We start from the raw sequence: 23612 nt of genomic DNA, 5'->3' as shown, positions 1-23612 counted from the left end.
AGTTAATGCTGCTGCTTATAAAAATATGTAGTAAAACATAAAATAGCAATGTATACTTTTGGGTCATAACCAGGTGAATAAAAAATTTAAAAAGGAAATGTACCATAAATGGTGGGGAGAAAGGATAATTTTTTTCTTTTCTATGGTTTCCTGCTTTTCTCTATGAGCATACTTTAATGAAGAAAACAATCTATTTAATGTAGAAAATAACTAATGTTGAAAAATTTCCTATCTTTATAAAATACTAAAGTTGTCAACTGAGAACCAATGTCAGCAAATGGATTCACAGGAGGTTTTAGCTTTTCCATGGAAATGCAGGTCTGTAAAATTTTAATTCAATGAAATGCCAAGTTTTATTGAATATACTCAGAAAACCTTTGTAGACATAATGTAGTTAACAGATTACTGATAAATGATAATTTATAGTAGAAAAATATAACATGCTCAATTAAGATAAATTGAATATACTTAGCTAAATCCCTGACTATCCTGGTTTTTAAAAAACAAAAATAATGCCTATAATATTTTCAGTGGTCACATATTTGAGGATCTCTAAGATCCAGAAGAATGGCATAATGCAATTCAGTAGAAATCTTTACAATTTCATTGCTTAAAACATGTGTAAGCAATGAAGAAGATTCACCAAAAGCCAGTTTTATAACATTGTTAAACGTGTATTTTAAAATTGATATTTGGAGGTAGATTGTTGCTATATATTGGTTGCTATGGAGTAACTGCTAAATAATCATACTTATTGAGAATGATATTCTGCCATGTTAAAACAAACCAGACAATAAATCCCTATGAAAATCATAAATTATTCTAATTAGTTCTCTTAAGGCAGACCTATTTGAAATTGTTTTACTTTCCTTTGATGCAGGACTTTCTATGTTTTGTATAATGCTGGCTGTAATGACTGTACTTTATGAATTCACAAATTCATTCACTAATATTAATGATTAACAGCATAAGCATTTTTAATTGATCTCCATTTATTCCAAAGGTGCTGGAATAAATAAAATTGACATTTTCACATATCCATCATAATTATTATTTGAGCTAAATAATGTGTGTACACTTAATGTCACCTGATTTAGATCCATAAGACTCTTTACTATTTTGCAAGGAAATCTCGGAAACAAAAAGCTGAAGTTTGAAGATGCAGTAGAAAATACTCAGTAACAGTTGGGATGGCTGTTTCTGGTCCTTCTCCCACCACCATAAAAAAGCTGAATGCAAAATTTCATTACAAGACTTAAATCAGACAAACTAGTAGCTACTATAGCAGTCTTTATCATCTTGAGACACAGAAACAACAGAGTATTTTTCATATTGAATATTGATGTCTTGGTCATAAGTATGCAATGGCTCCAGCTGTACATTTAAATAACCTGAACTTAAAATCAACATTCAACACTGCATCGGTGATATGTGTTTTGAATAGTTTCAAAAACTAAAATGTATAAAATATTATTTTAAATAAACAAATTAAAATTTGACTTCCTTTTCTATAATACTGAAAACTTACAATATTATTCTGAATTTACATTTGTTTTATCTATATCCAATGTGAGTACTAATTAATTTCATTTACAGGCTTAGATTATTTATCCATGGTTATGAGTGTCCACAATTACAGATTTTTTACAAATTTTTCCTCCTACCGGTTTTCAATATGTTACTCAAGTGTCAGGCAGACACAAAGGAAAATAAGGAATCTCTAGGGTAATCACTCCCTTAGGGAAGAGAACCTTCCTTCCCATTTTCTATACATAAGCAATTATCGTGCAGAAATCTGGAACATAAATGAAGTTAAAGCATATGGAAAGGTGTGGCATTACATAATTTTCAAATGTAGCTTTCTCACTAGACTTTCCTGTTAGATACCACCATTTTAAAAGTTCTAGCTAATTATAGAGCCACTGATAAACAAGAGTTCATCTTATTAAAATCCAAATATAATTTCATTTTCTATATATTTGATAAGAATTAAGTATATTTTTGTCTAGATCCTCTATCTCCATCAAGAGAACAATGGTGTAAAACAAAAGAGCAATTCTGTCTTGAATTTTTCTCTAATAAAAGCAAAAAAAAAAAAATTTTTTTTTTCAAAACTGGAACACAATACCTGTCCTCAAAAAGGCTTGAAAGGATAATTTCACGGTGGCAGAAAAACCAGGGCAATTACACTGTTAAAGAGCACGTTTCATCTCTAAGGGCTAAAAACTGAAGAATGATGAAACTCTAATACCACATGAGCAATGTTTACTAGTTACTAGAATAATATCTAAAATATTTTTACTGTTGAAGAGATCTTAAATAAATGTAATCCTACCTCTGATTTTCTTTTCATGAAAACGGTAAATCACTGCTAACCACAACTTTTTTTTTCCGATAAATTCTTAAGGAATGAAAGGTTAAGATCATCTTTATGAATCCCATTCCATGAAATTGTCACAGGTCAAATACAGTAAATTTGGGAAGTATCTTGCAAACAAGTAGTTCCACAGTCTCTTTTACAAAGACTTGTGCCTAGCAAAGTTGGAATGTAAGAAGACAATGAAGAAACTTCCAGACTCTTCCTTCCTTAGGTATACACAAAATACAAAACTAGGCAGTATTCTTTCTAGATTTTAGAAGGAGCAGTAAGTTTTGTTTGATTCTGGCCCAGGGTGAGAGAGGAGTGGGTGCGCAACAAATACAAAGTCGGTATCCGATACCAGTAGTGACTATTTTAATGGTCACTATTTTTAATTACTTATTCTAAAAAGATAAAAATACTACAGCGATTAAAACAATAATTGAATTTTTTGATGTTTACGTAATAGTTTGTTTTCAAAAAGAACTTTTTGATGTTTACATATTAGTAAGTTTGTTTTCAAACCAATTTTACATACGTAACCTTGATTTCTATTTAATTTGAATGAATTCTGCATAGGAAGAAATTTCAAAAAAGCTGATTTTTTTTCAGTTTTTTTTTTTGCAATAATCTGAATATTTTCAAATTGAAAGTAGTCACTTTCAAAAAACACAGCAAATGATTTATAGAAATAAAACTTGATAAACCTAAGAATTAGAGGAGACTAAGAAATCATGTGCTGAAATCATGTGCTGAATCAGTTAAATTAAATTACCAGTTTAATTTCCGCTTACAGCGGAAGCTCAGTATAAGCAACATGATTAGCAGAAGTCTAGATAAACGTTCCTTTGTTGATCCGAAAGCACAGCAGTCATAGGGATTAACATTCTAACTACCAATGATCATTTACATAGATTTTTTTTAATGTACATCTGATATATGAGAGAAATAGGACAGTTTCATCTATGTTGAAACTTTTTTAAAAACCTTTATTACACAAAACATAAAATAGACTTACTAATGGATCTTTCAGAGATACATGTAACATTTTCCCTAATATTACACAGAAAAAATATATATAGTTTATGATAGAAGTTTCCAAATATTCTGAATTCATAATAGAAATATAGTAGGTGCATATACAAATTAATAAGTGACTATAATGACTATTAAAACCAACTTTGTTGATTGTTTCACAAAAAATATGTGAAACAAAACAATAAAAAGTAAAGCAAAGACATGAAAGAACGGTTTTTTTTTTTATTCTCAGACTATAAATTATTTTACTATCTAACCTTCCATGAGAGGCCATGACTGTTTTTTTATAATAGTAGTTCAATCTATATGATTTGGGGATAGAATAACAAATTCACACTGCTTTAGATTGCATATGTTTATTATTATTAAAAGAAATTTGACAAAAATATCTTTAAAATAATAAATATAAAACATTAAATGACTATTACTATTTTCTTCCTTTTTTTTTCACACAGTGGCATTACATTAAAACCCAGAAAATTTACAGAGACCATTAAAAAAAGGCATTTTGCTAACAAATAAGAAGGTAATTTAAAATAAAACCAGTGAACATCAAAATTATATTTAAGTCTAACTTGAAATCTCAAAGACAAACTATGTAACACAAAGCTATAAGCAAATCTATTAATATGTTGGATGCCCTACTTTGGATGTAAGATACATTTTTTTCTGGGCATAAATAATACAATTATTTTGCCTTATGAAGATGTGTAGGAAAACATTTGAAAAGAAAACGTGTTTTACCTCCCTCTAAATGGACATATGGGCATTATGGTATAAGTCATACAAAACATGGTAATGAAACATTCCAAGTAAAATAAAGAACATATGGATTTTAACGGTTTAGATCTGACTCCTCCTCATCATCACCATCATCACTACTGCTACTGTGAGCCATAATCCACTCCCTGTAGAACTGAATTTTCTGTGAGCATGGCAAAGGAAAGAAGAAGCACAAAGGTTAGTCAAGTACGGCAGTGCCTGAAAACATGTAAGATTATGAAATGTTCAAAGAGTGAGACTAATTTTAAGGCAGATTTTTTCAGCTATGACTCAGGCTGTAATTATGGACATAATATTCCGTAACTTAACAGACCTAAGACATTTCCACTAGTTGGTACAAACTCAATGTATAAATTGGTTTGATGATATCAATAAGGTATTTTGTGACTATATTAAAATTACTATTCTATTTCTCTATAGGCAACTTTGACTAGCAGGAAACACTGTAATAATATACTACCTTCTAGATAGAAAGGTGCACAATAAAAGAATGTATTTTATATTTAATTATTATATGAATGTATATAATTTAGTGAATACACCTTTTTTGGAAAATAAGAAAATAACATGAGAAACATTTGAAAGTATCAAATATTTTAAGGCACCTTCATTATATCACTTACATAAAATTTAGGCAGATGAGATGGATTTTAAATCCAGTTTATGTGTCATCTAATTATTTTCCATAGTACTGGTATTTACATAAGTGTTCGCTAATAATACACTAGAGCTTTGATTAAAAAAAAAAACCCACTACCACCAAAACAACAATCCACTTTTTAAACCTGTAAGAAAAAAATGCTAACTGCAACATCCCAAGGTACTTGGTGAATCCAAATATTTCAGCTAATACTGTATAAATGCTTGCTGAAAAACAAGTAATGGCTAACAAGCGCTGCGGTTTTTAGTCATTTAAATAGCTCTTTTAGCGATTAATGATGAGACTGACCTATTAAAATAAATATGTATCTTTAAAAGTACATAGTCAAAAGTCTTGTTTTTACATCTCAAAGTTTAAACCTTCAGAAAACAATGGGAAGGTATGTACTTGTCACTGAAATCAAATTATCAGCCATGAGAAATTATTGGTATCTCATGGCTTCCTTGTGGGTTATTATAACGTGCTCACTTATAATGAGGATATATTCCTAAACTCTCCTCAATACTCATCCTTACTTCATACTATATTTGATTTTTAGTCTAGTAAAATGTTAGTAACTTGTTAATTGTGTTCTAACAAGAAAAGGCAGGTATTGGGTAGAAATACACGTTTTGACTGTATCAGTCACAGATGACTTCTGCAAATTTACTACCTTCCAAAGAACGATACACTGTCATTGTAGAGACTGTACAATCTGTCCATTAGAGCACAACCTCTTAATAGATTACCAGTTCTAGCCCAATATACAATTATTTTGATGCTTTAAAAACATTTTAAATACAGTATAAAATCACTTTACTAAATATTGCATATTAACTCTATGGTTACATTTTAATATATTAGATAGAAGCCTCAGAGAAAGAGTTAGAAGTATATTTCATGCAATACTACATGCCCTGCAATAGGTAAAATACTGAAGTTTAAATCTTTACTCTGATCACATTAAATATCACAGTATTTAAAATATTAAAACTATAAAGGAAACTTCACATTCCAATAGTTTATTGCTACCATGAGTATCTGCAACCCTACATAACATAATGATTCCTTGTTTTTTTTCAAACAAATGATTTAATTTAGTATTCCACCTCTAAACCACAGAAACAACATGACACTGGTATGGCCTATATATGATTACTAGTTATCTACAGCATAATCCAGGTTTTAAAAAGTCAAATTTACCAAGTAAGAAAGTTGTCTAAACAGATTCTACCTTCAAAATATCTATTGTTCCAGAAGCTACTTTTTATTATTAAAAGATACTGGTTTGCATGTGAGCTGCTTATTAAATCCCACAAGTTTTATACAGACTACACCAGAATAAAGCAGGAAGAGGGTCACGGCCATTTAAGCATTTTCAAAGGCAAAGCATAAGAATCCAAGAGTAATTCACAATAGCAGTGTTCCTGAGTTTTGTTTTTCCTTCTGCTTGTGTAATTGGATATAAGGATTATATATCTAGTATAAAAGCTATCAGTGGTTTAATAACCCCACAACAGAAATGGTTTAATTGGTTAAGTACCACCAATGATGAGGATATATAAGGTACAAAGGCTTTCAACAAATCTAGCAAATCCAGTGCAGAACTAAGAACACCCTATTAAAAAACCAGATTCATTAAAATTCCTATTAAAAGTTACCAATACAAAAGGTTTTTCTTTGTATTCAAAATACTGAAACAGCTGTACGTAGTTTGTAAATTTTAAGACTAAAATCTACTGTTGGCTTTCACTTGCAAAGTCATGCATTAACTTTTCATATCAAACTTTTTGATGCCTGTAAAAAAGAAAAAAAAGTCTTATAGTAAACAAATGTACTTTAAAATCTAAGTAAATATAAGAAACTTATAAGTGGAATTAAGCAAAATAGATAAAAGCCCAAATAATTTAATATATATTAAATGGCTACTTAAAAAACATCTAACTTGACTAAATTAATCTTAACTTATAAGACAGTTCTTAGCTTACCTGTAACATTTGATTTCCAGTACCATCCCTCAACCTGTACGGTCTGATAACTCCATCTTCATTGAAGAACCGAGGAGGTCGCAGACTCTCCACTTCAGAAGTCTCTGTAGCTCTAGAGGAAAAAAAAATGACTTGATTTTAAAAGTATTCAAAACTTGTAAATAAACTTTAAATGCAATTACTGAAAACAATCTTATTTCAGATTAAATAAAATATTACAACATTTTCTAATTTTAAATTGTTTTGTAACATAAATAATGTAAGTTCTCTAGAAAATACAGAACTATAGAGAAGTTTAAGTCTCTTGAACTTTCTTTGTGATAATAATCACAGTATTAGCAATTGTTGCTTTTTCTTTTCCTATTACATTGTCTAGTTTCTTTAGTTCAATGCTAGAAACAAAAAGGGACTGCAAGCATCCTTGTCTCATTCCTGACTATAGAGAGAGCTTCTAAGAGTTTTCTGTGAAGTATAGTTATCAGCAACTTTTTTTTTTTAAAGCACCCCTTATCGAGTCAAGAAAGTTCATTGCTACTTTTAGTTTACCAACAGTTCTTTTTTGTTACTGTTTTTGAAAATCTTAAATAGGCAATGAATTTTAAATAAGAATTTCTTTTCTGGCATTGTTTTGATCCCATGGTATATTTTCCTTAATCTATTAATGTTATAAATCACATTATATAATTTTCTAATGTTCAAATACTCTCACAGTTCTCACATTCCTACTGGGCTTGATGTGTATTACTGTAAACACATACCCCAATCCTGGGCAACATACCCCACTCTACAAAAAATAAAAAACTAGTCAGACATGGTGGTGTGCACCAGAAGTGCCAGACACTCAGGAAGCTGAGGTGGGAGGATAGTTTGAGACCCAAGCTACTGCACTCCAATCAGGATGCCAGAGTGAGACCCTGCCTAAAAACAAACAAAAAACCAAAAAACACATACCATATACTGCTTATGGTAGTATTAGATTTAACATTTTTGGTCACAAGTGACCACTCAATTTGTTCACTCAACAAGTATCACATATTCAACAAATATTTATTAAGAGGTCCCCAACCCCTGGGACTTGAACCAGTACTGGTTCGTGGCCTGTTAGGAACTGAGTAGCTCAGCAGAAGGTGAGTAGTGGCGAGCAAGCTTCACTGCCTGAGCTCTACCTCCTGTCAGATCAGCAGCAGCATCAAATACTCATAAGAAGGTGAACCCTGTTGTCAACTGCCCATGTGAGGGATCTAGGTAGCACACTCCTATGAGAATCTAACTAAAGCCTGATGATCTGAGGTGGAACAGTTCCATCCTGATACTATCCCTCCTCTCTGGTCTGTGGAAAAATTGTCTTCCACGAAACCACATCTTGATGCCCAAAAGGCTGGGGACCGCTAACATAATGTATACACATGCATGAGCATATATATATGAATAAACTCTCCAACTGAAAACAGAATAGGGCCAGGCGTGGTGGCTCATGTCTGTAATCCCAGCACTTTGGGAGGCCGAGGTGGGTGGATCACGAGGTCAGGAGTTCGAGAACAGCCTGGCCAATATGGTGAACCCCGTATCTAATAAAAATGCAAAAATTTGCGGGGCGTGGCGGCATGTGCCTGTAGTCTCAGCTACTTGGAAGTCTGAGGCAGAAGAATCACTTGAACCCGGGAGGTGGAGGATGCAGTGAGCCGAGATCACGCCACTGCACTCCAGCCTGGGTGACAGAGCGAGACTCCATCTCAAAAAATAAATAAGTAAAAAAATAAAAACAGAATAGATTTAAAAATATGATCTAACAATACACTATCCACAGGAGACTTGGTTTAGAGTCAAAGACACAAACTGGTTGCAATTAAAAAGGAAAAAACATATGCAAAGTGAACAGTAACTAAAAGAAAGCTGGAGTGGCTATGCTAATGTCAGAAAAAAATAGCCTTTAAAAAAATTCCTGTTAGACACAAACAAGGGCATTTTATAATGAAAAAGGGTCAATCCATCAAAAAGATAAAAAATTATAAACACATAAGCAGTTAACAAAAGAGGCCCCAAATACATGAAACAAAACTAAGAATTTAAAAGACAAAAGGCAATACCACTATAATAGTTGAAGATTTCAGCACCCTATTTTCAAAAATGGATACCAACTAGATAAAAGATCAGCAAGGAAAAAAGAGAACTTGAACACTATAATCCACTAGACCTAACAGACATCTATAGAACGTTCAAACCAACAACAGCAGAATATATATTCTTCTCAATTGGAATGGAACATTATTCAGTATTAGCTATAGATTAGGTCATAAAACATGTCTCAATAACACAAAATTAGCACTTGCTTCTTGGCCTTTTGGCTAACATTGAATGTAAATATAAAACTACTGAAAACAGGCCAGGCGTGGCGGCTCACGCTTGTAATCCCAGCACTCTGGGATGCCCAAGTGGGCAGATCACTTGAGGTCAGGAGTTCAAGACCAGCCTGACCAACATAGTGAAACCTCATCTCTACTAAAAATACAAAAATGGCCGGGCGCAGTGGCTCACGCCTGTAATCCCAACATTTTGGGAGGCTGAGGTGGGTGGATCACCTGAGGTCAGGAGTTCGAGACCAGTCTGACCAACATGGAGAAACCCCGTCTCTATAATACAAAATTAGCCAGGTGTGGTGGCACATGCCTGAAATCCCAGCTACTAGGGAGGCTGAGGCAGGAGAATCGCTTGAACCTGGGAGGCAGAGGTTGCAGTGAGCTGAGATCGCACCATTCGCACTCCAGCCTGGGCAACAAGAGGAAACTCTGTCCAAAAAAAAAGAAAAAAAAAAAAACTAGCTGGGTATGGTGTGTGCCTTTCTTGCTACTCAGCGAGGCCTGAGGCAGGAGAATTGCTTGAACCTGGGAGGCGGAGGTTGTAGTGCGCCAAAATCACGTCCACTGCATCTCCAACCTGGGCAACAGAGTGAGACTCTATCTCAAAAAAAAAAAAAAAGGAAAAAAAAAAGTACTGAAAATACGCAAGTATGATATCCTGACCACAACATAGAAAAACCTAGAAATGTGTAAATAAGAGAAATTTAATGAAATTTAAAAGTATGTGGACAATTAAAACTACAGAAGCATCAATACAAAATATCAAAGAAAAAAATCACAAGAGGAAATTTCACTACTTTTAAAACAAATAAAAGCAAAAATAAAAATATACCAAAACTTATAAGTTGCAGCAAAGACAGTGCTTCAGTAGGGTAAATTTATAAATGTGATGTCTACATTAAAAAAGAAGGTCTGAAATCAACAATGATACCCTCTGAGAAAGTTAGTAAAAAGTAAACTAACCTAAAAGCTAGCAGAAGGAAGAAAATAATAAAAATTAGAGCAAAGGAATAAAAGAAATAGAGAATAGAAAAAATATAATCAATGAAACTAAAAATTGGTTCTTTGAAAAGGACAACAAAAATGACAAGCCATCAACTAAACTGATAAAGAAAAAAAGTGAAACCATAATTATATTTTCATAACATGCGAATTAAAGAGGAATACTAACTACCAATCTTACAGAAACAAAAAATAATTATTAAGGGAATTACTAGGAATAATACTAAAAGGGAAAAATAATTAATATGAGAATACTAGTAAATATTTACTATGATCAATAAATATATAGCCAACAAACTAGATCATCTAGATGAACTGAACAAATTCCTATAAAAACTACTGACAATGACTCAAGAAACAGCCTAACCTAGGCCTTTACCCAAGTAAAGAGAGTGAATTTGTAATTTTAAAACTCACCAGACAATAAAAGTAAATCAGATGGTTCACTGATCAATTCTCCTATTTTTTTTAATTAACATCAAATGTGCCCATCAAAGTCTTCAAAAATTTGGAAGAAGAGGGAACATTCCGTAAATCATTCCTGTGAGAGACAATATTACCTGATACCCCAACCAGGCAAGACATCACAAGAAAACCACAGACCAGATATCCCTTATAAATATGCACACAAAAATCGTTCGACAAATACTATCAAAACGAAGCCGGATAAAATACAAAAATGATTAGACATTATGGTCCAAATGGATTTATCAGGTATGCAATATTGGTTTAAGATCTAGAGGCTCATTAATGTATATACTACATTAATAAACTAAAGGAAAACACAATTATTCAACTTAATGATACAGGAAAAGCTATTTGATGAAAATCTTAACTCTTTTCATGGATAAAGACACAAAAAAACGTATAGCTAACATCCACTTAATGGCAAACATCTGAAAGCTTTCCCCCAAGATTAGATCAGCAATATAGGCATGGTTATTCTCTCAGCACTTCTAGTTCAACATTGGTACTAGAGGTTCTACGGGGACAACTAGGCAAGAAAAAAGCATCCAGATCAGAAAGGAAGAATGTAAAGTTACCGTTAGTTCTCAGATGATACACTCTTTCATATGCTGAAACCCCCAAAAGAATCCCAAACCATTAGAGTAATAAACAAGTTTAGTAAGATTGCATGAAACTCAGACAAAGTATTAAAAAAAAAAAAAAAAAAAAAAAAAAGTTGGATTGGGGAGAGCGAGAGGGGATCCAAAAATAAGAAAAGCAATTCATTTAAAACAGCATCAAAAATAAAATACTTAGGGAATAAGTTTTTAAAAAGAATATAAGACTTGCACATTACAAACTATAAAACATTATTGAAAGCAATTCAAGAAGACCTAAATAAATGGAAAGATGTTGCATTTTCATGGATTAAAAGATAATACTGTTAAGATAGCTACACTCCCCAAATGGAACTACAGATTCAATGCCATCTACATCAAAAACCCAGCTACCTTTTTTGTAGAAATTGACAATATTTTTTAGGTAACTTAATGACCATTTCTTTTTAGTCTCCTTTTCTGGGTCTTCCTCATTTCCCCAACTTCTAAGAGATGGTGTGCCTGAAAGCCAAGTTCTTGGACCTTATTTTTCTCTTTTCAGTCTCATTCCCTTGGTGATCCAATCTCATGGTTTCAAACACCTTATTATAGGCTCACAAATCTTGAATTTTTACCTCTAGCTTGGATCTTTCTCTTATACTTCAAACTCCTCTACTCAACAATGACGTGATGTCTCCATTTGGATGTCTAAGAGATATTGTAAGCTTAATATATTCAAAAGGAAATGTCTAATACCCTCTTTCCCTAAAAAGAGTGACAACCTCACCCTTCCAGTGCTACACATAAAAACTTCTGAATTATTCTTCACGATTCTCTTTCCTTCATATCCTGCATCCAATTTATCAACCAATCCTATTGACACTACCTTTAAAATACATGCAGACCATAACCTCTAGTACTGTAATAGTCGAATCACCATTATCACTCACGTGGATTACTGCAAAAGCCTTTTTTTTTTTTTGAGACGGAGTCTCGCTCTGTCGCCCACGCTGGAGTGCAGTGGCCGGATCTCAGCTCACTGCAAGCTCCGCCTCCTGGGTTTACGCCATTCTCCTGCCTCAGCCTCCCGAGTAGCTGGGACTACAGGCGCCCGCCACCTCGCCCGGCTAGTTTTTTGTATTTTTTAGTAGAGACGGGGTTTCACCGTGTTAGCCAGGATGGTCTCGATCTCCTGACCTCGTGATCCGCCCGTCTCGGCCTCCCAAAGTGCTGGGATTACAGGCTTGAGCCACCGCGCCCGGCCTGCAAAAGCCTTTTAAGTGTTGTTTCCACCCTAGTTCCCTGTGGTTAGGCCTCAAGGCAGCAGCCAGCTCACATTTCTCTGGCTGAAAACCTATCAATGGCCTCTCATCTTAAGCACAAGCCTAAGTCCTTACAGAGGCTTGCCAAGTTCCACGTGATGTGATCTCCTGCATGTTCCCTGGTAACATCTTTGTCAACTTTCCCTGTTCCTCACTCTACTCCAGGCACAGTAGTTTTGCTGTTTCTCAAATAGGCCAAGCACGTTCCTGCATCAGGGCTTTTTAACTGCTGTTACTTCTGCCTGGGACATTCTTCTCACATGGCTCACCTTTTACTTCTTTCAGGTCTCTCCTCAAATATAATCTTACGAGTTAAGCATCCCTGATCACTGAATATGTAAAATAGCAACCCTCCTCCCTACCATTTTACATCTCCCTACTTCCTTTAATCTGCTTTATTTTTCACCATTTTGCATATCATATATTTATCAGTTGCTTATTTTTGTCTACTCCTCTCCCACTAGAATGGAAGCTGTACGAACACAGGACCATTGCCAATTGTGTTCATTGCTGGCCCCTCAAATGATCAGAAAAGTGTCTAGATCATAGACAACGCTCCCTAAAATGTGCTGAATCATTATTTATGTTTCTATTAGGTAGCTTGTTAACTGTATTCAGATAAAATCTACTTACTTTCATTATGTCTTCCTGATCTATCAATTATTGAGAAAAATATTAAGTTCTTCCACGATTATTGTACATTTGAAAAGTTCTTACAGTTGTGTCAAATTGTGCTTTTAAAAATTAAGGCAATTTTATGAACTGAGTAGAAGTTTGAAATTGTTACTATCTTCCTACTTAGTAGTTCTTTTTATCATTACCTAATTACCTTATTTATCCCAAATAATGCTTTTATTGCCTTAATGCCTGTTTCATCTAATATTAGTAAGTACATCCTCTTTACAAATATGACAATATTTAATGCCAATCATTCTCTCCCCAAACTACATTTTATTATTTTTTAATAATTCGTTTCCAATGTTGCTTTCATGTAGCTCAATTAGATTTTCCAATTTATGTTTTTATGTTTGAATCTTGTAACCCATTCCTCCTTTTATTTCAGTGTCTGTTTTCACAAGTACATCCTTTAATAGTTCTTAGTCTTTATTATTTTTTCTAAAAATGTTTCATTGTGCCCTCAATCCCTAAAGGTAACATAGCTGGGTACAGAATGATAAGGTTTTAGATAAATGGAAGGTAATTCTAGTAGCTTTTGGCAGAAGCCTTTACATGTTTCAAATTCCTTATATTTCATTGACTTTTGCCCTTCTCTGATGACTATGACTCAACACATTATATTTATGAAATTAAAGTTACAGGTACAGGAGAATGATTCCTTTTTTCCCCATCTTCATTCTAAATGCCAAAACCAGAAACACCCAATTATGGTAACCAGTATGAAATACTGGCTTAAGTGGAATAGCTCATATGATGACAATACATATCCCTATAGAGCAGAAAGCAAGAGAAAACACAAAGGAAAAAGATTAGGAAGATAGTCACCCACCTAACTTTCTGAGATAGGTCTCATTAACATTAATTTTATCATCTGTTATATGTGTTACAAATTTCTAGGACAGAGGTAACAATAATGAAACTACTAAATTTCAGCCTTACACTAAATTTAATTTGGAGGAAAAAAGAATGTGTATTAAAATTACCTGCATAAAGGAAGAGAAAGGGAATGCATATACACTAGTACCCGCTTATCCACAGTTTTGCTTTCTGCAGTGTCAGTTATCCATGGTCAACTGTGGTCCAAAAATATTAAATGGAAAATTCCAGAAATAAACAATCCCTAAGTTTTAAATTGCACGCCATTCTGAGTAGCATGATAAAATTTCTTGCCACCCTGCTTTGTCCTTCCTGGGATATGAATCATCCCTCTGTCCAGCATATGCATGCTTTATACACCACCAGTCCATTAGTGACACAGTAGCCGTCTCAGTTAGTTATCAGAATGACTATTGCAGTATCATAGTGCTTGTGTTCAAGTAACGTTTATTTTATTTTATTACAGTATATTGTTATAATTGTCTTATTTTATTATTATTGTTAATCTCTTACTGAGCCTAATTTTAAATTAAATTTCATCATGGATGTGTATGTATAGGAGAAAGCACAGTATATACAGGGCTCGGTACTGTCCACGGTTTCAGGCATCCACTGCAGATCCCTGCAGATCAAGTGGGACTACTATAACAACTTATAACAAAATAAGATAATAAAGGAAGGATGAAGACAAACTTAGTTTGAACCAAGAAATACAAAATGCCATTCTTCATTTCATAAAAAGGATACAGATTATATTTGCTAATTTTATAATTGATATATATAGCATTAATGTATTTAAACTAAGATAACTGAAAAGCTTGCTTAACTTGCCAATCTACTCCTGCAAGCCTGCTAGGAATGAATGAAAAATAAAGGGGAACTCCATAAGGTTGAAACAATGCAATGGCAGCAACTTAAAAAATATCAAAAATAATTAGGAACCATATGCAACCTGCCATATTGTAGTGCTGATGACTGCTATGGATTGAACGTGTCCCCCCAAGGATTAAGTTGGAAACTTAATCCCCAGTCAGGAGGTGGGGCCTAATTAGAAGAAATTAGGCCATGAGGATCTGCCCCCACGAACGGATTCGTAATGTTGCTGTGGGAGTGGGTTCCTTATAAAACGGCGACTTTGGTTCCCTTTTTTTTTTCTTGCCCTCTCTTTGTCCTCCTGCCATGGGATGACACAGTAAAAAGGCCCTAGCCAGATGCAGCCTCTCAATCTTGGACTTTTAACTTCCAGAACCACGAGCCAATAAATTTCTGTTCATTATAAATTACCCAGTCTGCGGTATTATGTGGTACGTTATAGCAGCACAAAACAAAGACAATAACTAAATGCCTGAAGCCAAAGAGCAGATAAGTTTCATTTCTTATGGCTTAAGCATTTTAACGTGTATCTTACACCAAAGAGGATTTACCTTTTTATTCCCTGAAATGTACTGCTAGCCATGTCTATGATGCCTCCAGTTGGCCTTGCTACTGCTCCCACTAAACCTTTCCCAACACCTTTAAAGAAACCAGCTGCTCCTTCTTTTTGAGCGCCTGGAAAGAAAAAAGAGTTTCTGACAATTGCATCCAAGAATGAAAACAGAATCAACTTAGGAAGACTTGGTAATATACATCACACAAAGGAACTACTACACTTACCTTTGATTGGTTTTGTAACAATTCCTGTTATGCCACTAACAAATCCCTAGAAGGAAAACACAATTGAAAATTCATAATACTTTTTTATGATGCCTAGAAGAAACAAGTTTGGCTCACGCAAAAAATACAGAGTTCTGCTTTTTATATATCAAAAGAATTAACAGATCTCCTAAGTATTTTATTTAAACAGAATGTTTTTGCAGGCAACTGATGTTTTATATGCTACCACCCACTGCTCTTAAAATATCCAAATAATAATTTAAGGAGTGAGAATCATGTCTATTTCCTTATTCACAAAATGTAGGTTTAAAAGATATTTCCCCAACTCTTCACAACCCTGTGAAATTTCTTACAGAAACTAAGCCTTTTCCTCCACGAGTGATGCCTTCTCTAAAACCAGCTGGTTGCTTATTCATGGCTTCTCTTCTCTTCTGTTGGTAGTCTTCATCCATAGTCATAGCTGCTACCCCTTTAGCCATAGCACCGGTGATTTTGGAGGCAGCACCCGCTAATCCACCTAACAGAAATTATTTTATCTTTAGTAAAAGTAATGATGCCATTACTTTCTAGCACAAAAATATTTGGCAGATATTCTGTTTCTTACCAACAGCTCCACCAACTAGTGCCTTAAGTCCTAGTGCCATTCCCTCCACAAACTCTTCAGGACCCTGGATGGCTCCCTAAAGGGCCAAATAATAAATAAATGAGTGAGTGAGTTATATACACTTTTAAAGATGAGCTTACAGATATATACGAGGAAAGAGGTAGTAACAAAAACGGATAATTTTGTCCCAGAGGAAGTGATATCAGCAAAAAGTTTCACATTAAAAGGATTCCTAGGGATATTTCTGGATACTGAAAGTGTGAAGGATATAATGTTAGAAGCTGACCCTTAGAAAGGAGTATGACAACTCAACAAAGTACAGAAAGATGCTTGATCCATATTGCAAGTTTATGAGGAAAATGCAAGCACAGTTCAAACTACTCTTGATAAAAATTTCAAATAAATAAAACACTTTAAAATTCTTAATGCTTTTAATGTTTTAATTACAGTGTCCAAAATCAATATTAATTTTACTTTATCTTTTATTCTCCTATACATTTATAAGTGAAAGTACGAGGCTTTTGAGAAAAGTTTTAAGGCACATAGAACAATCATACTTTTCCCATTGATTTTAAGATTGCTTGGCCTGGTGTCAGTCTGCATGATTATTTTTACAGTTCCACACTACTGTGCAAAGCAAGACATGGTGATCTTCTTTCTACTTTATCCACCTTTTATATTCCAAGAGAACACTTACAATTCAGCACAGCTTAACAAAACCTTAAGTTTAAATTTTGAGGAAAAGGTAAAATGTCCCCAAAACCTCTTACCATTGTTTGCTGCAAAATGGTGTCCTTTTGTATGTGTGTTCCAAAATCTGTTTGCACTTATTAACTCAACTTAACAATAGAAATGTATTATCTATTCAAAAGTATCAGTGACATATTGCACAACCACAAAAATAACTATTTTACCTGGTAAGGTTCATAAAAGAATGCTTCTACACCTTCAGAAAATTCTCTAATTAAGCCAAATGGATTTCCCAAAACATCAAGTCCAAGAATGAGTACATACATCTGCTTAATGGCCTAAAAATAAAACATGAACATTAATCAATTCAGATAATTAGATCTATTTTTTTCTTATAGGTTATTTAAAACACACACCCAGTTTTCTCAGGCTAACACCTTTAATGCCAACATCAACTCCTAAATCATCTCATTTTATTAATCACTACTCTTTTTTTTTTCTCTTTTTGAGACAGTCTTGCTTTTTTGCTCAGGCTGGAGCACAGTGGCGCCATCTCAGCTCACTGCAATCTGTCTCATGGGTTCAAGCAATTCTTGTGCCTCCCCCTCTCAAGCTGGGACTACAGGCATGCACCACCAGGCCTGGCTAATTTTTGTGATTTTAGTAGAGATGGGGTTTCATCATGTTGGCCAGGGTGGTCTCGAACTCCTGGCCTCAAGTGATCCACCAGCCTCGGCCTCCCAAAGTGTTGGGATTACAGGCGTGAGCCACCATGCCAGGCCTACTGATTGCTATTCTTAGGTTTTAAAAAGTAATTTGGTATTATAGTATTAAAAATAATATGACATTATACTCATGTAAAGCTCTAGAATATTTAAAATACTTTCACTTTTATAATTATCTGTGATCATTGTCATTACTACCACCGTTTTATAGATTGGAGAAACATACAAGTCAGATGATACCCAGGGGTCACATAGTGGGTATATGGCAAAAGTGGGATAAATCCAAATCTCCTGAGTCATGCTCAGTGATCTGTCATACCATAGCTGTATCAGATACTCCGTAAGTTATATCCTAAAACACAGGAGTCTCTCTAGAAGTGGAAAAACATCTGTTAAAAAAATATACCTGGCTGACTTAACTAGTTACGCTAAAAATATCCCATGTTCATCAGTTAGTGACTAATAGTTTCCTTGAACCCATTTTTTACTTAAATGTGATAAATTAGTTAATATTTTATTTAAAGATTTATTTATTTCCAGTCCATGCTGATCCAGAAAAAATTTCTGTCAGTGGCTAAAAAACATAAGGACAAAAAATTCAAATAGTGGTTGAGCTCAATTTCTTTTTACAATTCTGAGGAAAATACCCATGCTTTAATAATTTGAAAATGGCTATTTAGTTCCTCGACAATTCTACATTATATATGTATAGACATAAAAGGTTTTACTAGTCTGTGTCACTCTGTCTCTTCCGTAAGATAATCTTAGCTAGACAAACCTGTTTTGAATAGTGTCTTAGGACTTCAGACTGTAGGTCGGATGTTGTATGGAACTGATAGTTGAGTTCAAAAAATGCAAGCCTGGAAAAGCATAAAATATATTGTCTGTACATGTGTATGGAGAAAGTATTTTAATATTAATGAGTGGCTTTATTTTCTTTAGAATCCTTCTAGATACATTTTCCCATGCCAATCAGGGGAATCTACTTTTTACTATACATCTCTGCACATTCTTTTTTTTTTTTTTTTTTTTTTTTTTTGAGGACGGAGTCTCGCCTGGCTTGCGCCCAGGCTGGAGGCCTGCAGATGGCGCCGATCTCGGCGTCACTGCCAAGCTCCTTCCCTCCCGGGTTCCCGCCATTCTCCCCGCTCAGGGCTCTGGAGCTAGCTGGGGACTAACAGGCGCCCGCCGCCACCGCGCCCCGGCTATCGCGTTTTTGTATTTTTAGGTAGAACAGGGGTTTCACCGATGGTTAGGCCAGGAGGGTCTCGATTCTCCTGACCTCGTGATCCACCCGCCTCGGCCTCCCAAAGTGCTGGGATTACAGGCTTGAGCCACCGCGCCCGGCCCATCTCTGCATATTCTAATCAAAGAACCCTCTAAGAATCTGATAAAAGACATGGATCTTATCTTCAGAAAAGTCACCAGTACACATAAATTTTCATGTAATTTAGAAAATTCTGAGATCCTGTGAATCCCACTCATGTACTAAAATGGGATTTCACTAGAACTTTATTTCACCATTCTGTCCTATCACGGCCCACAGAGAAAATATCTGACACACTGATAAAGAGGTTGCTCAAGAATGGCCAGGTTCAGTTACAGCAGGTTTTGCCTGCTTACTTATAACCCCATTCACAGAATATATATTCTAAGATTAGCTTACTTATAACCCATCCATAGCATATACCTGATACAGTAACTGAAAAGCTCTATGCTTCTTGTTGCTAAGTGGAATCCTATTTCTGCTAACCTCATACCTGTGTACTTTTATTTGGCACTAACCTAACTTTATCTAGGTTCAGCGTTACCTTGTGTTGGACTTATTAATTCTTACAACTGTTCTTAATAATCAATTCTAGATGCTACTTGAAAGGGTTATTCTCTTCTAAAGTCTCAACTCAGACACTCTGAATCTCTTTGGTCAGACACTCTATGAGCTTCATTATGACTCACATTAAAATATAAATTCCTGGTTACAACATTTAAAATTGATCCTTTCATTTCCCCTATTATTGCATTCATTCTGTTCTAGTTGCATATGCTTTGAAGAGGCGTATTCCTATTAGCTTCAAAGCCATACATTTCAGACACCATATCTTCGGGCATACACATCCTATCCTTCCCTAAGCCAGAAAGATCTTTTAAAATGTACAACTTACAAGGCCTATGTCTCTTTTTCTTAAGGAAATTATTTAATAATTCTGTAATTTAGTAACTAGGGGTTAGCAAATCATACGTTCTGTGTTATTCAGATTGTACTTCACTTAAATGCGAAAACCTCATTTTGCCTATGATCTGTAAGGTACTTTACACACTTTTTCATTTACGAAAGTTTTAGGTACATATAAAATAGAAATATTTTCATCAATTTACAGATTTGAATATTAAACATACTTAAAAACTACATCTTGTACATCTGTCAGTGTGGCACCAATACTCTTCAGCAAAAGATTTAAAGAATGAACTGGAATCAGTCCTCCATTTTGTTTTGAATCTTTAGCTTCTTCTCCGCCCGAACTCAGTGAAACACTTAAATGTAACTAAAAAGATAAAGAGATACATATTTAAAAGTATTTTCTTCATATTGACAATTTTAACTCTTAAAAAACAGTTTAATTTTAAATTCACTACACCATAAATAAGATTTCAAAGTTATCTGGATTATGTTAAAATTACTAAGTAGAAATATGAAGAAATTTAAAATCTAACATAGCTCTATTTAAATCTTCAATTCAACAATTTAAGATTGCATAATATTTAATCCTATCCCATTCTTTTGGTAAACCTAAGAAAATACTAATTTTTATATATTTGTTAATAACATTAAAAATCTAAAAGTTGAAGCTGTTGAAAATGATGCAAATACATATGGTCCCAACTTATGACGGGGACCATATGTATATGAATAATGTCTCACTTATATTTTTCAAGTTTACAATGCTGTAAAAGCAATACACCTTCAGTGGAAACTGTACTTTGAATTTTGATTCAAAATTCTTTATAATAACTTTATTAGAAAATAGGCTTTGTGTTAGATGACTTTGCCCAGTTGTTTTGAGCATGTGTAAGATAGGCTAGGCTAAGCTTTAACGTTCAGTAGGTTAGGTGTATTAAATGCATTTCTGACTTAAAAGATTTTCAACTTATGATGGTTTTACTGAGACGTAACTCTGTTATAAGTTGAAAGGCATTTGTATTTCCAAAAGTGTATGTTTCAATTATTTCAGAAGTTAATAGCCAGTTAAAAAACACTTTTGTATTGTATTGCACATACATATATTAACTATATATGTCGAGTATATGCAATACAATAGAGTACTCGACATATATGGTTAATAATCTTCTTCAATTATTGTATAATTAGCTTATAGGAATTTTGCATTAAAAACTAACTTAGATTTGATACCATTCCATCTTCAGTTCTTAAGGTTGCTTTATAAATTACTTTAAAACTAATACACAAATCATCATATGCAAAATTTTGAAAATTGTCACCTAACAGCTTAACAGAAAATCAAGGTAAAATAATGTTAGGTCAAATTATAAACATAAATACATGCTGTAGGTGACTCCACATGATAAAAAATTATTTAAAAATAAATAAAAATGTAAAAGGGTAATTCCTTTGTTACTTAGTTTAATTGTAGATTTACCGATTTTATGTATTACTGAAGAACACAATATAAATGCTACATCAATTTGCTATTACCTAGATTATCAAGGACAATAAAAATGACTTTCTCCTACCTTGAGAGGAGATATATGAAAATATTCATAGAGGCTGACTTGTGATTGATCTACTAATGAGGCTGTTTTATATTCTTCTTTGAAAGCTTCTATATCTTTATGAAAAAGCTCAACCTATAAAAGGAACACAAAATATTAAAACTAAAGGGAACTACCTGCATGAGATATTTAAGCAAATAGCAGACACACTGCCAAAACTCTTCTATAAGATCTAGACTCACTTAACATTGCTTATGATTGCCTCAGAAGGGAAAGTAACATCTCTAGCATTAGGATGTTCTGTCTGCCACTGACAAACTGACAAGCATTATCTTCTATATTTCTACCCAAACCATTAAGACACTAAGCTTTTCTCCATGTGACTATAAATCTTATCCCAAAATGACACTAATCCATACCATCAACACTCTCTTGGGTATATTCGTTTTTTTCAACATAATCATACAGTCGACTTGTATTTTGTAGTCTACTTGTAATTGCTTTACTGCAACCTACACAGACCAGTAACATAATAAAATAAAGAAGGTGTTGAAATTAATTTTGTATTAATTGATTAGTGGTTTCATTCTTGATATTCATCAGTACTTCTCTACATGCTCAGACTGAAGTAACTTCAATGTGTTGAAAAATGGGCTCCCAGATTATTTTAACATATTCATAAAAACATAAAAATGATAGCCTTATAAGAAGTATATTTGGAAATCAATTTCTGAGATGACAGTATGGGAAGCTCTCCAAACCAGCACCCTAGCTAAACTGATAACATTTAAACAACAACAACAACAGCAACAAATTTAAGGCCTCTAGGAATGGTTGCAAGGTCATAAGCAAATGAAGAAACATCTATTTAAGAAAACCTAAAAAATTTGGTAAGAAAAGTGAACCTGTGGTATTTTAACAAAGGCCATTCCCTCTCTCCCCTCTCCCAGACTAATGAACCAGAATTCTACTCTAGACTACTATACCCAAGAACGGAGAGCTCCTTCTTGGCCCAGTTGTCAATCGGAGGACTTTCTTCCTGGGAAGAACAGGACGTCAGCATTTCTCATCCTGTTCCCAGCTACCTGCTGCTGAGGTTAAGTTATGGTTGAGTGCAGTTGTGAGGTGGGGGCTTCCTTTATGGTTTTTGTTTGTTTGCTTGTTTGGTTTTGTTTTGTTTTGACACGGAGTCTCGCTCTGTCACCCAGGCTGGAAATGCAGTGGCACGATCTCAGTTCACTGCAACTTGAGCCTCCTGGGTTCAAGCAATTCTCCTGCCTCAGCTTCCTGAGTAGCTGGGATTACAGGCACCTGCCACCACGCCTGGCTAATTTTTGTATTTTTAGTAGAGATGGGGTTTCACTATGTTGCCGGGGTGGTCTTGAACTCCTGACCTCAAGCGATCTGCCCGCCTTGGCCTCCCAAAGTGCTGGGATTACAGGCGTGAGTCACCGCACCTGGCGGGGCTTCCTTTCTCTGTCTAGCCTCTGTGCATGGTAAAAAAGCTCTGCTTTGGGTACAGAACCACTGAGAATACTAGAGTTCTGATCACCCTTGCCCAGGCCTGTAACGTGCTGGTTCCATGCTAGCCGAGGCAGGCTGAGATCATCTCAGTCGGCTGCTCCTCTTACCCCACCACACATAGTGCTCAGCTCCTAAACTGGGGTGTTACTCAAATAGAAGGGTGTCACAACTGTGCCCACCGCCAGCTTCAGAGGCCTGGGTTAGAGGTTTTTGCTGATGGGGAAAGTAGGTTTTAAAACAGATCACTATTAATCTCTTCTCAAAGGAACTAATTTCATTTATAACACAGAGTGCAGTTCGAGCCTAAGGGTGCTCTCAGAAACAGCAGATGTGGTGAAAGACAACTAAAAGGAAAGTCACTGATTTATAGAAGACACTGGCTAACCTGTAGAGCTACTAGTTTGCAGGAGAAAATCAGAGAAAGTGATAAATAGAAGAGGTTTTCCTGGGGTCAGAATGAAAAACACAGAAACAGGGTGAAACCCTGTCTCTACTAAAATTACAAAAATTAGCTGGGCATGGTGGTACATGCCTGTAATCCCAGCTACTTGGGAGGCTGAAAAACGAGAATTGCATGAACTCAGGAGGCGGAGGTTGTAGT

General features: G+C 34.6%; 1 protein-coding gene across 1 annotated transcript in view; it reads right to left on the bottom strand.

Annotated features, from left to right (window-relative positions):
- The window catches only part of VPS13A (vacuolar protein sorting 13 homolog A), a 255836-nt gene that overhangs the window by 30226 nt on the left and 201998 nt on the right, over window positions 1–23612 (bottom strand). The window contains 9 exon segments of the mRNA XM_017892695.1: window positions 6809–6920; window positions 15511–15634; window positions 15740–15785; window positions 16093–16256; window positions 16344–16419; window positions 17258–17371; window positions 18537–18618; window positions 20156–20301; window positions 21509–21622. Coding sequence (XP_017748184.1) covers window positions 6809–6920; window positions 15511–15634; window positions 15740–15785; window positions 16093–16256; window positions 16344–16419; window positions 17258–17371; window positions 18537–18618; window positions 20156–20301; window positions 21509–21622 — 978 coding nt within the window.

The sequence above is a fragment of the Rhinopithecus bieti genome, unplaced genomic scaffold (genome assembly GCF_001698545.2).
Source record: "Rhinopithecus bieti isolate Rb0 unplaced genomic scaffold, ASM169854v2 scaffold_19708, whole genome shotgun sequence".
NCBI classification, from domain to species: domain Eukaryota; kingdom Metazoa; phylum Chordata; class Mammalia; order Primates; family Cercopithecidae; genus Rhinopithecus; species Rhinopithecus bieti.
The sequence above is the reverse complement of the archived record's forward strand: the minus strand, read 5'-3'. Positions and strand labels throughout refer to the sequence as shown.